The sequence below is a fragment of the Dendrobates tinctorius genome, unplaced genomic scaffold (assembly GCF_039654945.1).
Source record: "Dendrobates tinctorius isolate UK_male_01 unplaced genomic scaffold, ASM3965494v1 ptg000024l, whole genome shotgun sequence".
NCBI lineage: Eukaryota > Metazoa > Chordata > Amphibia > Anura > Dendrobatidae > Dendrobates > Dendrobates tinctorius.
In genome coordinates this window covers 24508638-24523095 of record NW_027361692.1, presented here as the reverse complement: position 1 = coordinate 24523095, position 14458 = coordinate 24508638, and the positions used below count along the sequence as shown (strand labels likewise).

The following is a 14458-nucleotide window of genomic DNA, read 5'->3' as shown; positions in this document are numbered from 1 at the left end:
TTTCATTTTGAATAATAATAATAATTACAGGACCTTGGAAAAATGAGGGCTTCGAACATGATCAGCTGCTATAGACAATTACTCCACTGTTACTTTGCCCTATAGTTTGGAGATAAGTTTCGTGATAAAGAACTTTAAAATACAATCTAAAACTAGTATATAATACAAGACGTCATAATAGACCTTGAGTTATATGTGCATAGGGGAGTAAATAAAAGAACTCGAAGAAAATGAGCTTTATTACTTAAAGGGAATCTGTCACCCCTTTTTTTGAGATATCATGTAATGATATAATTCAATTGTGTGTCACATGAGGATTCTCTTAGTACTTTTGCTTCCCCCTGACCCCACACCTTTCATGCATAAATACCTTTTTTATATCGGTTCAGATGTATGTAAACTGCCGCAGTCCTGTCCGATGGGCGGGGCTTATTCACCTGCTCCCTCCTCCCTGTCTTGCTCTATGCAAGAAGAAATGTATAGAGCAAGACAGGGAGGGGGGAGCAAGTGAATAAGCCCCGCCCAGCAGACCAGACAGCAGCAGTTTACATACATTTGAACCGATATATAAAAAAGGTATTTATGCATGAAAGGTGCGGGGTCAGGGGGAAGCAAAAGTACTAAGAGAATCCTTATGTGACACACAATTGAATGATATCATTATATGATATCTCAAAAAAGGGGTGACAGATTCCCTTTAAGGTCAGAGGTGGGGAACGTTTTTCTTCCAAAGGCCATATGGATATTTATAGGATCCTTTGGGGGGCTGTAGAAATTGCATGCTAACTCTGCCCACAAAGTACGTCCTGACGCTGGATGTAACCCTTCATTGCACACGTTTCAGCATTCAGCAGTGAACACCGTGTGTGTGCTCACAGAGCAAGAAGAAATTCAAAGGCCAGGGGCCGTCAAAACACAGCTGCCGGCCCAGGAATCTGCCCGGGGCCACAGAAGGTTCCCTCCCCCTGCTATAGACAATACTGTTCTGCAGAAAGAAGTATCTGGCCCATGTATTATTGGGCTGTCATCTTAATGGAGCACAAGCATCACACAGCTTAGACTAAACATAGCAATGGAAAAAAGTCTGGCTCCTGCCCAATACATTCCTGTTCTGTTAACAAAGGTACTGTGAGGAATGGAGAAAAAAAAATCAGAATACTAAAAGCAAAAGATTTCATAGAAACCACAGCTGAACTTTCTAATAAGAGCAGAATCTACTGATACAATGCTACAGTGTTTTTATCAGTTAGACACAAACTGACCATTTAGGAGTCTGGAACCCAAGCAACCTCCTGAGACGACACAAAACCATCCGAGAGCCTTCTCTGACGAAAGTCACTGGCACTCATATATATATATATTATTAACGGGACTGTCAGCACTGAATGACTGTTCAAACCAAGTTCAGGCGCTCAGTGCATCACGGCGGGGCCAGTCATTTATATACACCTTCCCACCTTCCATCTATCTCTGCCCTTCTCCAACTAAAGCCAGAACTGTTAATCCAAGAAAAGGCAGGGGGTGGAAAGACCGAAAACAAGCAGGTGGGAAGGTGTGATTAATCTGGAACAGGACTTCACTACTTCTTGACCATCCATAGACTTTAAAGGTCTGGGGCCCTCCGCACTTTACCCTGCGCTGACATTCTAAAATGTCAATAGGTGCTTGCACAAAATCATGCAGTGGGGAGGGCAGTCAGATGCAGAAAGACTCCTCAAGGAGAAGGCAGTGAGGGTTTATTAGCATGTCTGCCTTCACAATCTCTGCATATAGAACACTGAACAAGAGCATCCTCCTCTGGACCCAGCCCGAAAAATCAGCAATGAAAAGAATGTATCAATATGTTTAAAAGACCTTTGGGTGACATTTTAACACCTTGTGTCTCGCGGCCCGGAAACATGATGAAGTCATTTTCTCCATTGAGGAGTGAGCATGTCATGCGCTGCACACCTGACCATAACAATAATGGATGCTGATCTCTCTTCTACAATTGGACCCCTGGCTATATTTAAACCCCCAGTCTCTCTGCCGACTCTACATACGCCCCCTGAGGAAGCAGGGTGAAACGAGCGTCGGGGCTCCTGTACATCATCAGGTGGACACACATGTATTCCTAATCTATGATACATTATGTGCCTTGTATATAACCATTATGGCGAGGACCCATGCACTGCTGTTGTCTGATGCCTATTTCAATACATTTCCTACACAATAGCCTTGCATTGTTTGCCATTTCCCTGTACAATTCATATTCCATTTATTCTTTCGGGACCTAATCTTTTCTGCATGCCACTTTCCATTCTTTGTCATTTGGCCTATATGTCTTTATATGGGATTATATGTATTACCTTTATTGCTCTGCTAGTAATACCACTACGCTATACCGTTATTGTGGCTTTGTAGTTTTTACTATTCGAACCATATGTGTGCATGTGACCTGCATGCATTTTTAGATAAGCATCGTTGCCATCTATATTTTGCATGTGACCCCATTTTACATGTCCAGCACCCTGAAATCAATGATGCTCTATAAAGCAATAATTTGTATTTTCAAAGTCCTCATACGTGCAGCGACTCTGAAATGTTCTTAACCATCGCTGATCTACATCGTATTCTCATTTTCCTGAATAAAAGGACACTTTTACTGGTTACACCGGCTGCAGGATGGTTCATACTTGCCTGCGACGTTTTTTTATTTTTGGAAAGTTGAATAAGTATAGAGGGAATTCTCTAATAATACATTTTCTCTTACTGAACCAATAATCTAAAAAGCATTAGTTATTCATTCTTCACATGCAATGAGCACGAGCTACAAGATGTAAGTGGAGGGAATCAGGGGCTATGGCCCTGACCCATCATACTCTGTCCAGGTAAACATCTGCCAAGAGCCAGAGAGGAGCAGAAAAGTGACCTGTCACCACGTCTCCTCTGACTTTGAACGTGAATGCAGGAATTACGCTCTGGACGTCTCAGTTTCTGAGATCAGATGTCCGGATGTAACAAGGTTCCTGCCACTGAAATATGGCTTTGTAGGACTTGTATTCCCATGCTGTAATTCGGATAGAGAGCACCAGATCTATGAAATACCCAAATAACATACAAGTGGTTCTCCCCTTTTGGTCCCTTCTATCCACTTGATTATACAATTAAAAGGGAATCTGTGACCAGTTTTCTTTGTAATCTGAAAGCAGAATGACAGAGACCTTGATACATATCAATGCATTATCATTAGGTTATAACTAGTGGGACTAGTTGTCTTGCACCATGAGGTCCCCTTACTCCATGTAACTTTGCCACTACCACTGATTAGTAGCTTGCTGCCTATGCACAGCGTATACAGAGCGCAAGTCAGTCAGTGATGTGGGCAGAGTTATATAGAAATCACCAGTCAGAGAACACACTATATCAAAATGAACGGATACAGACTAGTAAATGACACATTGCTGGAATCAGAGTCTCTGCCCCTCTCAGGTAACATAGCAAAAACCTGGTGATACACAAGATTTTTAAAGGGAATCTATGTCCCAAGAAATCAGATATTTTCTCTATCGATAACTAAATTCACAAAACCCTGTACGGGGGCCATATCAGCCAGGGGCCTGCGCCTATCGCTGCCATGGCGGTAGCTCTGTCAGGTCACGATCATTATTAGGGTTAGATTCTTTGGCATAAAGAACAGAAAAAACTATTACAGGTTCAAGTACCCTATGAAGATGACAAAAAAAAGAAAGAAAAAAGTGAAACCCATACTGTATGCATTGGTGTTTCTATCTTTTTAATTACTAACAACCAATTTTTGGGTCTCTGCACTTCCCACAAAAAATGCAATAAAAACTGATCAAAACATTGTATGAACCTCAAAGTCCTCATACAGCTCTATAGGTGGCAAAACTAAGTTACAGGTCTCAAGACTACACAATCCTTGTTAAAAAGAAAGAGGGAAGAAAAATCACCGAGTATGTAATAGTCTGATTTATCAAAATATAGAAAGAATCAACTCTATGGTAAAAAAAAAAAAAAACGTAAGGAGAAAAGACATCAAAACGCCAGAATTTAGATTGTGAGCCCCATCGGGGACAGTGATGATAATGTGTGCAAACTGTAAAGCGCTGCGGAATATGTTAGCGCTATATAAACAAAGATTATTATAAAAATAAAGATTAATTATGTTTTTTTCCCTTGGTCAACTAGAATGCCAAAGGAAGAGAAAAAAAAAAAAGGGGGGAGGGGGGAAGAGGATCATACATGTCCTCTGTGCTCCGGATTGGTATCAGTAAAACTGTTAGCCCACCGTGTAGAACACCAAGCTATCACTCAGCTGTAATGTTGTTATGTGTCAGAAAAACGAAAACATGGTGACAAAATTTTTGCAAAATCACTTAAATAGGTGATGGGATTCGATGCAAGCCTGACATCGCCGTCATTGGACTGGACAAAAATATTTCTGGGTCATTTTGCACTGAACTAATGACCGCAGTAAGAACAAAAACCATAAAACAATAGCTACGTTGAGAGAAAAATAAAAAAAAAGATGGCTCTTGGAAGAAGAGGAGGAGAAAAAAAACACGTAAAAACAAAAAATTTGATGTTGAATCGTGAAGTAAAACAGAAACAAAAAGTAACCGATAAATTCCTTGTAACGCTGTGACCATAGGAAAGTTGGGGAGGAGGGACTCTATACTGTCCATTAATCTAGGGAAAACCTAGTCTATCTCTAACCCCAGAGTTACCCCTGAAGGTGGGGAGGCCTGTGTCAAGTACCTCCCTGTGCGCCTATGAAATCCTAGCAGCTCCCACCCTACCCCCCAGGGAGTAAAAGGTTAACACCGACTAGACAGACAGGCAGAACCAATGCACCATCAAACAAAAGGCACACAGGATAAAATACAACGGAAAAATGGGTGCACAGTAAGGAGGCAGAAAAGCAACGCAAAAAAATGCCAAAAAGGCAAAGATAGAGGTATTCAAAACAAACCGCATACAACAATCTCAAAACGACAAGAGCAGCTCTCCAGAACACCTTCTCCAATGCAGCCAGGAACAGAATGAAGATTCTATTGCTCTCAAGTGTCACGGTCCTCTGTGCTGACCGCTTCAGGGAAGGCTGCACACAGCTGTGAGGGAGGTGAACGCAGAGCGGTGGAGAACTCACTAGGCTGCGAGCAGGACCTAACCCACGTGACCCAGGGGGAGTGGCCGAGGGCGGCGTGAGGCGCCGGAGGGAAGACTAAACGTTACCAAGTCTAAACCGGGGGGTCAAACGAGGTACCGGGGAATGAGACAAAAGAGTAGTCAGGTAGAAGCAAGAGGTCAGAAAGCCAAACGTAGCGGTGAGGTACAAAAGGGACGAGAAGTAGCAGAGTCAAGACAGACGGGCCGGAGGGTCAAAACCAGAAAACAATCAAACAATGCAGTATGCACACCAGGGGTCAGACCCAGACAGAACGAAAGTATAACTGACAGAGAATCCTAGTCCAGCATGGGTATACAGTACATACCCCTCCCAGAGCCAAAAGGAGGCCACATAAAATTGTCCAAATCCATGACGACATGGAGGGAAGCCAGACACGGGTTTATAAAATGGAAGGGTGTGGTTCCAATAAGCAGCACAGCCAATAGACCACGAGGAACTCTAAACCATTTCCATACCACAAGAAACCTGTAAACTCACGAATGGCTGTGTGGATTTAAAGAGGACCTGGGCTCAGCACAATGCGGCACATTCATGGCACTCCCACAGTAATATATTTTAAAAATAAATAAATTGCAGCTTCAGAATAACCTTATTCCAGGCTCGCAGGACTGCATAGATTAGAATGTGTGGTAGCCGTGGAAAAAATAAATAAGTCAAAGCAGACAGCACATGTATGTGCCACCCAGACATCTGAATGAGGCCCAAGACAGTTTCAGGTCACAGGTCAAACACCATGGCAAGACTGATCACAGCAAAAAGACACAAGGTAGAACAGGGTTTCCCAACTCCAGTCCTCAAGGCACACCAACAGGTCATGTTTTCAGGATTTCCTTTGTATTGCACAGGTGAAGCAATTATCACCTGAGCAATACTAAGGAAATCCTGAAAACATGATTTGTTGGTGTGCCTTGAGGACTGGAGTTGGGAAACCCTGAAGTAGAAGAACTGCATTTAGAGGGTCTCTGCGAGGCACAGATTTCAAAACAGACTGGAGTTTTCAAGACCTGCTGTTAAATCCCCTTTGAAGAGGCATCAAGAAATGGTCAACGTGGAGGAACGCAGACTTCATGGTAACAGGAGGAAACTTGTGCATCGGATGGAAGACACACCATGCTTACTTCCCTTCGAAATATGTCCAGAAGTGCTATCAGCTCAGAAGTTCCAGTAGCCAGTAGGACCCAGGTACAGCATTCTACTGTTCTGGACAGAAGTGGTGTTTATAGAAGAATTGTGATCAAAAGTCATACCTTCAGCATGGAAACCTGTCAGAGACTCAGCTATGCACAAAATCATGGGACCAGGAGAGCAGAAAAATGGCAGCAAATGTGTGAACTGATGAATCAAAATTTGCCTTGGGCTGTAACAGCATGCAGTGTACAGTAAAGCATGGTGGAGGTTTCTTGCAAGATTGGGGCTGCATTTCAGCACATGGAATTGGGTAGGATTAATGGTGTTATCAATGCGGAGAAATACAGGCACATTCTTATCCACTATGCAATACCTTCAGGGAGGCATCCGATTGGCTCCAAATTTATTCTGCAGCAGGAAAATGGCCCAAAACATGCAGATGTGTCTCTAAGGAACTATCTTAAAACTATTCCTAGAAGTGATGATATGGCCCCCACAGCCCTGATATCAACATCACTGCATCTTTCCGAGATTACCTTAACACCTTAGTGACAGAGCCAATTTAGTACTTAATGACCAGGCCAATTTTTACAATTCTGACCACTGTCACTTTATGAGGTTATAACTCCGGAACGCTTTAATGGATCCCGCTGATTCTGATAATGTTTTTTCATGACATATTGTTTGAAGTGAGTTTGAGGGGTCTATATGACAGAAAATACACAAAAGTGACACCATTCTAAAAACTGCACCCCTCAAGGTGCTCAAAGCCAAATTCAAGAAGTTTATTAACCCTTCAGGTGCTTCACGAGAAATAAAGCAATGAGGAAGGAAAAAAATGAACATTTTACTTTTTTCGCAAAAAATTTACTTTGGAATCAATTTTTTTTATTTTCACAAGGGTATCAGGAGAAAATGGACCACAAAATTTGTTGTGCACTTTCTCCTGAGTACGCCGATACCCCATAAGTGGCGGAAAGCCACTGTTTGGGCACACGTCGGGGCTCAGAAGGGAAAGAGCACAGTTTGATGTTTTGAATGCAAAACTGGCTGGAATCAATGGTGGCGCCATGTCGCGTTTGGAGACCCCCTGATGTGCCTAAACAGTGGAAACTCCCCCAATTCTAACCCCAACCCTAGCTCTAACCCCGACCATAACCCTAACCCCTAACGGAAAAATGGAAATATATACATTTTTTATTTTATTATTTTTACCTAACTAAGGGGGTGATAAAGGGGGGTTGATTTACTAATTATTATATTATATATATACACACTGTATATATTCTCCAGCGTGCAATCAAAAAAGTCTGACACTTCTTTCTAGCACAAAAAAAAGGATGATAGTGAGTGAAAGACTGAACAGCAAGACCTCTGACTACTAAGCTAAGCCTGAGTTTCAGCGCTGTGGCTATTATTTTAGGTTGTCTTTCCGGTGCCATAGACTCCGGATTTCAAGCGCTGCCTCCATGTACACAGCAATCAGCGACGTTTCTGGACGGCTCAGTCCTGGATGACTCTTGGGATGTTTCACATTCAGGAGCAAAATATTTTGGTTGGAAACATATGTTCAGGGCGTTAACACATAAGAATTCAGTATTTCCAATCTGCTCTGAATAACAGGAATCTGAAGCAGTGCCTGGGAGGAAATACAGAATTCTGCAAAACATGAATCTGCTGCCATAGTTATGTGTCTACAGATAAGACAGGCACTCGGGCAGATCAATGCTCTCTAGGGGGCAGAATTCTACGTCTCAGCTGGAGGAAAGGGCGACAACAGCGGCCATGGTCAGGTCAGAGGTGACACAGAAGCTAAAGGAACATAGACATTTGCCCACAGCTCTTTGCTTCATAGCCCTCTTGTCCGAGGTGTGAGGTCGGCAGGAAATAAGTGACACTTTCACACTGGCATTGTGGGTTTCTGGGATTTCGGTCTTTTATAAGGAATGATATATATATATATATATTTATATATATATATATATATATTTGGGTTTTCTCCCTTTTTCTGCTGCAGGATTTATGTTTTGTTGCCTTAGTACACTATGTAAAGTAAGCCTGGTTTCCCATGTCAGAGATTCATGGTCCATGTAGAGTGGTCGCGTGTCTCCTCTCATGAACTCAACAGCCTCAAAAGCTGTATAAATACTTAAGTGAATCTAAACCGGCCTCAGGATGGGCTCTAAAACGTTTACAGGACCCGGGCCCCTCAACATCAAAGGCCAAAAGATAAATAGCGGCAGACCGCGTGGCCTCTCAGTTGTGGAGCGCTGGAGATGAACGGTGCCTGGATTTCAATGGTAGCTGCTTCCCTAGTTGAATATAATAGTGTAGCCATCAGCTTCACCTTCCACTATTCAGCATGTGTGTCCAAGTCTCAGCACAGCAGGCAAGAGGACATCACTAAATGGAGCTCAGTGCATGGAGTCTTGGTACGCAAAACACAAACCGAAGCAGGACATTGGGAAATGGGGCTGGGGGTTACCTTTCATTTTGCCATTATACGGTGTGCAATGAGGCCACTGTACCATGCGCACTGCACTGTGGAGGAAGGCAGCATACTGTGGGGGGAGAGGTAACTAGTGGCAATATAATGTGTGGCCTCATACTGTGGGAACATCATATTGGGTTGGTTGACACAATAAGGTATATGTGGTGGGTTCCCTGTGGAGGGGTCATACTGTGTGGGGACAGTGTGTGTGTCATTTATAGGGTAATATACAGTACTCATTGGGGGGGGGGGTCATGAAAGGGGCACTGCAGTGGGTGAGAATAATAAGGGGCTACAATAGAGGCACAATTACTGTGCACATTTGCCCCTCCATATCTGTAAATACTGGGATGTATGTGCTTGTGTGACTGTTTATTTGCTGACCCCACCAAATAGAGGGGGAGGGGGAAATCAGGGCTTTTGATCTGGGGGCCCCATGTTTCCCCATTTATGCCCCCGATCACCCCACACATATATAAGGTACCAGATCCCTACCGCAGGCACAGGGGGCTGATATCTGTGCTTAGTACCCCCGAGATATGACAGACCCTATGAACAGTGGTCTCCAGCAGCAGTGATGGATCAGCCATGTAGCTGGTCTGCCCCCGATGCTGCACTGTGCCCCGTGTAACCCTATCCGGCAGCATCCAGGGCAGGGACCCCTGAGATATGACAGACCCTATGATCAGTGGTCTCCGGCAGCAGTGATGGATCAGACAATGTAGCTGGTCTGCCACCCGATGCTGCACTGTGCCCCGTGTAACCCAATCCGGCAGCATCCAGGGCAGGGACCCCTGAGATAGGACAGACCCTATGATCAGTGGTCTCCGGCAGCAGTGATGGATCAGACAATGTAGCTGGTCTGCCACCGATGCTGCACTGTGCCCCGTGTAACCCTATCCGGCAGCATCCAGGGCAGGGACTCCTGAGATAGGACAGACCCTATGATCAGTGGTCTCCGGCAGCAGTGATGGATCAGACAATGTAGCTGGTCTGCCACCGATGCTGCACTGTGCCCCGTGTAACCCAATCCGGCAGCATCCAGGGCAGGGACTCCTGAGATAGGACAGACCCTATGATCAGTGGTCTCCGGCAGCAGTGATGGATCAGCCATGTAGCTGGTTTGCCCCCGATGCTGCACTGTGCCCCGTGTAACCCTATCCGGCAGCATCCAGGGCAGGGACTCCTGAGATAGGACAGACCCTATGATCAGTGGTCTCCGGCAGCAGTGATGGATCAGCCATGTAGCTGGTTTGCCCCCGATGCTGCACTGTGCCCCGTGTAACCCTATCCGGCAGCATCCAGGGCAGGGACTCCTGAGATAGGACAGACCCTATGATCAGCGGTCTCCGGCAGCAGTGATGGATCAGCCATGTAGCTGGTCTGCCCCCGATGCTGCACTGTGCCCAGTGTAACCCTATCTGGCAGCATCCAGGGCAGGGACCCCTGAGATAGGACAGACCCTATGATCAATGGTCTTCGGCAGCAGTGATGGCTCAGCCATGTGGGCAGGGACCTCCGAGATATGACAGACCCTATGATCAGTGGTCTCCGGCAGCAGTGATGGATCAGCCATGTAGCTGGTCTGCCCCTGATGCTGCACTGTGCCCCGTGTAACCCTATCCGGTAGCATCCAGGGCAGGGACCCCTGAGATAGGACAGACCCTATGATCAGCAGTCTTTGGCAGCAGTGATGGATCAGCCATGTGGGCAGGGACCTCCGAGATATGACAGACCCTATGATCAGCGGTCTCCAGCAGCAGAGATGGATCAGCCATGTAGCTGGTCTGCCCCTGATGCTGCACTGGGCAGCAGCACTATCCAGCAGCATCCAGGGCAGGGACCCCTGAGATAGGACAGACCCTATGATCAGCGGTCTCCGGCAGCAGTGATGGATCAGCCATGTAGCTGGTCTGCCCCCGATGCTGCACTGTGCCCAGTGTAACCCTATCCGGCAGCATCCAGGGCAGGGACCTCCGAGATACGACAGACCCTATGACCAGTGGTCTCCGGCAGCAGTGATGGATCAGCCATGTAGCTGATCTGCCCCCGATGCTGCACTGTGCCCAGTGTAACCCTATCCGGCAGCATCCAGGGCAGGGACCTCCGAGATACGACAGACCCTATGACCAGTGGTCTCCGGCAGCAGTGATGGATCAGCCATGTAGCTGATCTGCCCCCGATGCTGCACTGTGCCGCGTGTAACCCTATCCGGCAGGGCACGGACCCCCGCAGAGCACAGGCCGGCGGCGCAGACAGCTCCTGCCATCACACTGGGTTAGGACACTAAGTTATGCGGCCACGCCAACATAACCGGACACCACATCGGTACAAAGAACCGCACCCATCCCGCCGATGCCCGGCTCCTACCCAGCTCCTGGCAGCGCAGTCCCAGTCTTCCTGCCACGCTCTGCGCCGCTCGGTTGCCAAGCGCCCGGGGAACGCGGGGAGGGCTGAGCTGGGAGACACAGACCATAAGGCCAGAGTAGCTGAGCTGACGAGCCGATCGACTTTTTTCTCCGCATCTTACATCTGCCCATAATGCCTGGAAGGGCGGAGCTTAAAGTTGCTTAGTTACCAGTGGACAGAAACAGTTCCAACAAAGGCGTGGATTACTTGGCGCTCAAACCTGGCGCTTCCCTGACGTCACTAGCGCCCCCTAAAAGCGGCGTGCTGTGTGATTGGCTGTTCGCCGGCACGTAAGTGACACAACTGCGCTCGATTAGCTCGGCAATCATCACCGCTCCGACATGTCTGCGGCGGAGGAGGACACGGAGCTCCGGGATCTGCTGATCCATACGCTGGAGAATAACGGCGTCCTGAACAAGATCAAGGCCGAGCTGCGGGCGTCCGTGTTCCTGGCGCTGGAGGAGCAGGAGGAGAGTAAGCCGGCGCTCACCAACGAGAGGCTGCGGCAGTTCCTGGCCACCAGCGATGGCCGCCTGCTCGCCAGCCTGCTCACCGACTTCCTGCAGCACTTCCACCTGGACTTCACCCTGGCCGTGCTGCAGCCCGAGGCCTGCCTGCCCAGCGCCCCCGACCAGCGCCCGGCCGCCGCCCGGGAGCTCGGGCTGTCTGTGTCGGAGGCGCCTCTGCTGCTGGAGCTGCTGAGACGGCACCGGCAGAGAGAGGAGCTGTCCCCGGGGCGCACCGAGCAGGCCCGGGCCAAGTACCGGCAGCGGGCGGGCACCGGGGAGCTTGGGGAGCCGGAGCTGCGGGCGCTGCTGCTGGAGCTGTGTCCTGGCTTCCACCGGGGCATGCTGGACACGTACGTCACCGAGCAGCTGGCGGGGCTCCCCGGCGCCATAGACGAGCAGCGCTTCCTGGCCGTGTACCGGGGGCTCTTCCTCCACTGCAGGAGTGTGGTCGTCGGCGACTACAAGAGCAGCAGCCCGCAGCCGGACGACGAGGACGACCAGGAAGGAGACTCGTTCTTCGATGACCCCATCCCCAAGCCTGAGAGAACCTATGGCTGGAAGGAGGAGGTGCGCCCTGTCCCCACACACTCGCAGGGGTCACCTACGGGCAAGGACCCGGACAGAGAAGGCTCGCTGAGATCCACCTCCGAGAAGATGGCCTCTCTGGAGATCGGGGCTGCTCAGGAGGAGGACTACATGGACGACTTCCACAGCAGCAGCCAGAGGAGTGAGGCCAGCATTGGCGAGGACCTGGAGGACGAGCTGTCTGTGGACGAGCTGACGGCCAGTGACCACAAGCTGGAGGAGCTCACCCTGGACAACTCCATCTCCCACCTGAGCGATGTGGCGGACTACCTGGAGGACGTCTCTTGATGCTGCCTTGTGGAGGCATGCCATCCATCATGTTGTCTGTGATGGACCACACACTGGGCGTCACGGGCGGAGGAAAGAAGCCCCCGGCTCGATGGTGGGAGTAGTAGATATTACAGAACTAGCCTTCTAGTTCAGCATTACTGTGCCCGATCCGCTCCATGTCTGCCCGTCCATATTAGTGATCTGGGTGCAGCAGAGTGGCACAACTTATTTTTGCTATAGAGACTTTGGGGTAAAAATAAAATATTTTACAAGTTTATGGCAACACTGGCTTAGTTGTCAGTTGCATAAAAGCATTGGTACCATGATGAGGGTTATGTCTCCATGGCACGGGAAAGGACATGGAGCTTGCTCGAGTTGTATGTTCAGGCATCCAATGCGTCCTGTCGCCTCCTGAAAGCTGACAGTTCAGATCAGTGGATTGATCGCACCGCTGCTCTGAACTATGAGCTGGCAGAGGTGGCTGGTAACCTAGACAACAATATAAAGGTAGCCAAAACTATGGGAACCAGAAGCGCACAAGACCATCGGGGAAAGGAAAGTGAAAGTAAGGTGCTCACCTGAGCGGGTGGTGTACCGGCACCCCCCTCCCGATGAGACCTGAAGATGCCAGCTGCTGCCTCATGGCTGGGGATGATCTCCAGGATAGGTGACCAATGTGGATGATCACACGACACCAGATCCCATGTGGATTCTTCATTACCGCAGCGCAGCCTGATATTGTGTTACTCAAATAAGAAAAAATAGAACAGCATCCAATCCAGGAGAAAAAAAAATAAAGAAAATGTCTTTATTCCGCCATCATGCAATGTTTCGTCTTGATCAAGTACTTGAAAAACACCGAGCAGGTCGAAACGTGGTATGATGGCGGAATAAAGACATTTTCTTTATTTTTTCTCCTGGATTGGATGCTGTTCTATTTTTTGTTTCGTTTGTCCAGTTGGGTCTATGGACTTTAAACGTGCATTCTTATATTTTTCCTGATGTGCTGTCGGCTGCTGGTATTTTGATATTGTGTTATTGTCCAAGTCGGTCACGATATAAAATAAAATCTCCTGTGCTTGATAACTTAGAGCAGTATTCTCCAATCTCCAGGTCCCAACAGCCACCACGGTTTTAGGATTTCCTTAGTATTGCACTGATGATGCAGGTACTGCAGTTAGCAGCTGGGCAATACGAAGGAAAGCCCGACCTGAGGGGACAATGCATACCCGGCTTATACTCGAGTCAATAAGCATACCCAGTTTTCCGTGGAAAAATTAGGTGCCTCGGCTTATACTCGAGTATATACGGTACTTTGTTCTTCTACTTTATTTCACAAACAAAAAGCTCACACACATCACAAAGTGGTTTTGCGACTTAAAACGCAACGTTTGTGATAAAACAAAACTAAGCAAAAAAAAGTACACCATTTGGTATTGCCGTATTCAGAACGACCTGATTTGTCAAACTGGCATGTTACTTATTCCGTATATCGAATATGGTTATTTTAAAAAAAGTAATGTTGCTTTTTCATCATATCGACACATAAAACTGAAAAAAATCAAAACGTCGTAAAAAAAAAAAAAAAATCTAAGTTACTCATTGATAATGGGATTTTCTAGAGCCCATGACGGCAGCACCTGAGAGGGGGGATTTGCATAATTAGGACAAGAAATCCACTGAAATAAAAGGACGGCACCTCTCTCCTGCATCAGTTGGGGGTACAGAGCATGAGCGGACCCCCACATACGCACATAAGGCTACTTTCACATTAGCGTCGTGTGATGCACGTTGCAATGCGTCGTTTTGGGGAAAAAACGCATCCTGCAAAGTTGCCTGCAGGATGCGTTTTTTCTCCATTGACTTACATTA

General features: G+C 47.4%; 2 protein-coding genes across 2 annotated transcripts in view; one reads left to right on the top strand and one right to left on the bottom strand.

The window, feature by feature from the left end:
* RAB23 (RAB23, member RAS oncogene family) overlaps nt 1–11385 on the bottom strand; it is a 92230-nt gene extending 80845 nt beyond the window's left edge. Inside the window, exon 1 of the mRNA XM_073569411.1 lies at nt 11184–11385. Within this exon, the coding sequence (XP_073425512.1) occupies nt 11184–11353 (170 nt within the window). The 5' untranslated portion in view covers nt 11354–11385. The remainder of the gene's footprint in view (nt 1–11183) is intronic.
* A 101-nt stretch (nt 11386–11486) lies between these two features.
* CEP43 (centrosomal protein 43) lies at nt 11487–13676 on the top strand. Its single transcript, XM_073569410.1, has one exon. The coding sequence runs from the start codon at nt 11564–11566 to the stop codon at nt 12602–12604; it is 1041 nt and encodes a 346-aa protein (XP_073425511.1). The 5' UTR covers nt 11487–11563; the 3' UTR covers nt 12605–13676.
* The last annotated feature ends 782 nt before the right edge of the window (nt 13677–14458 follow it).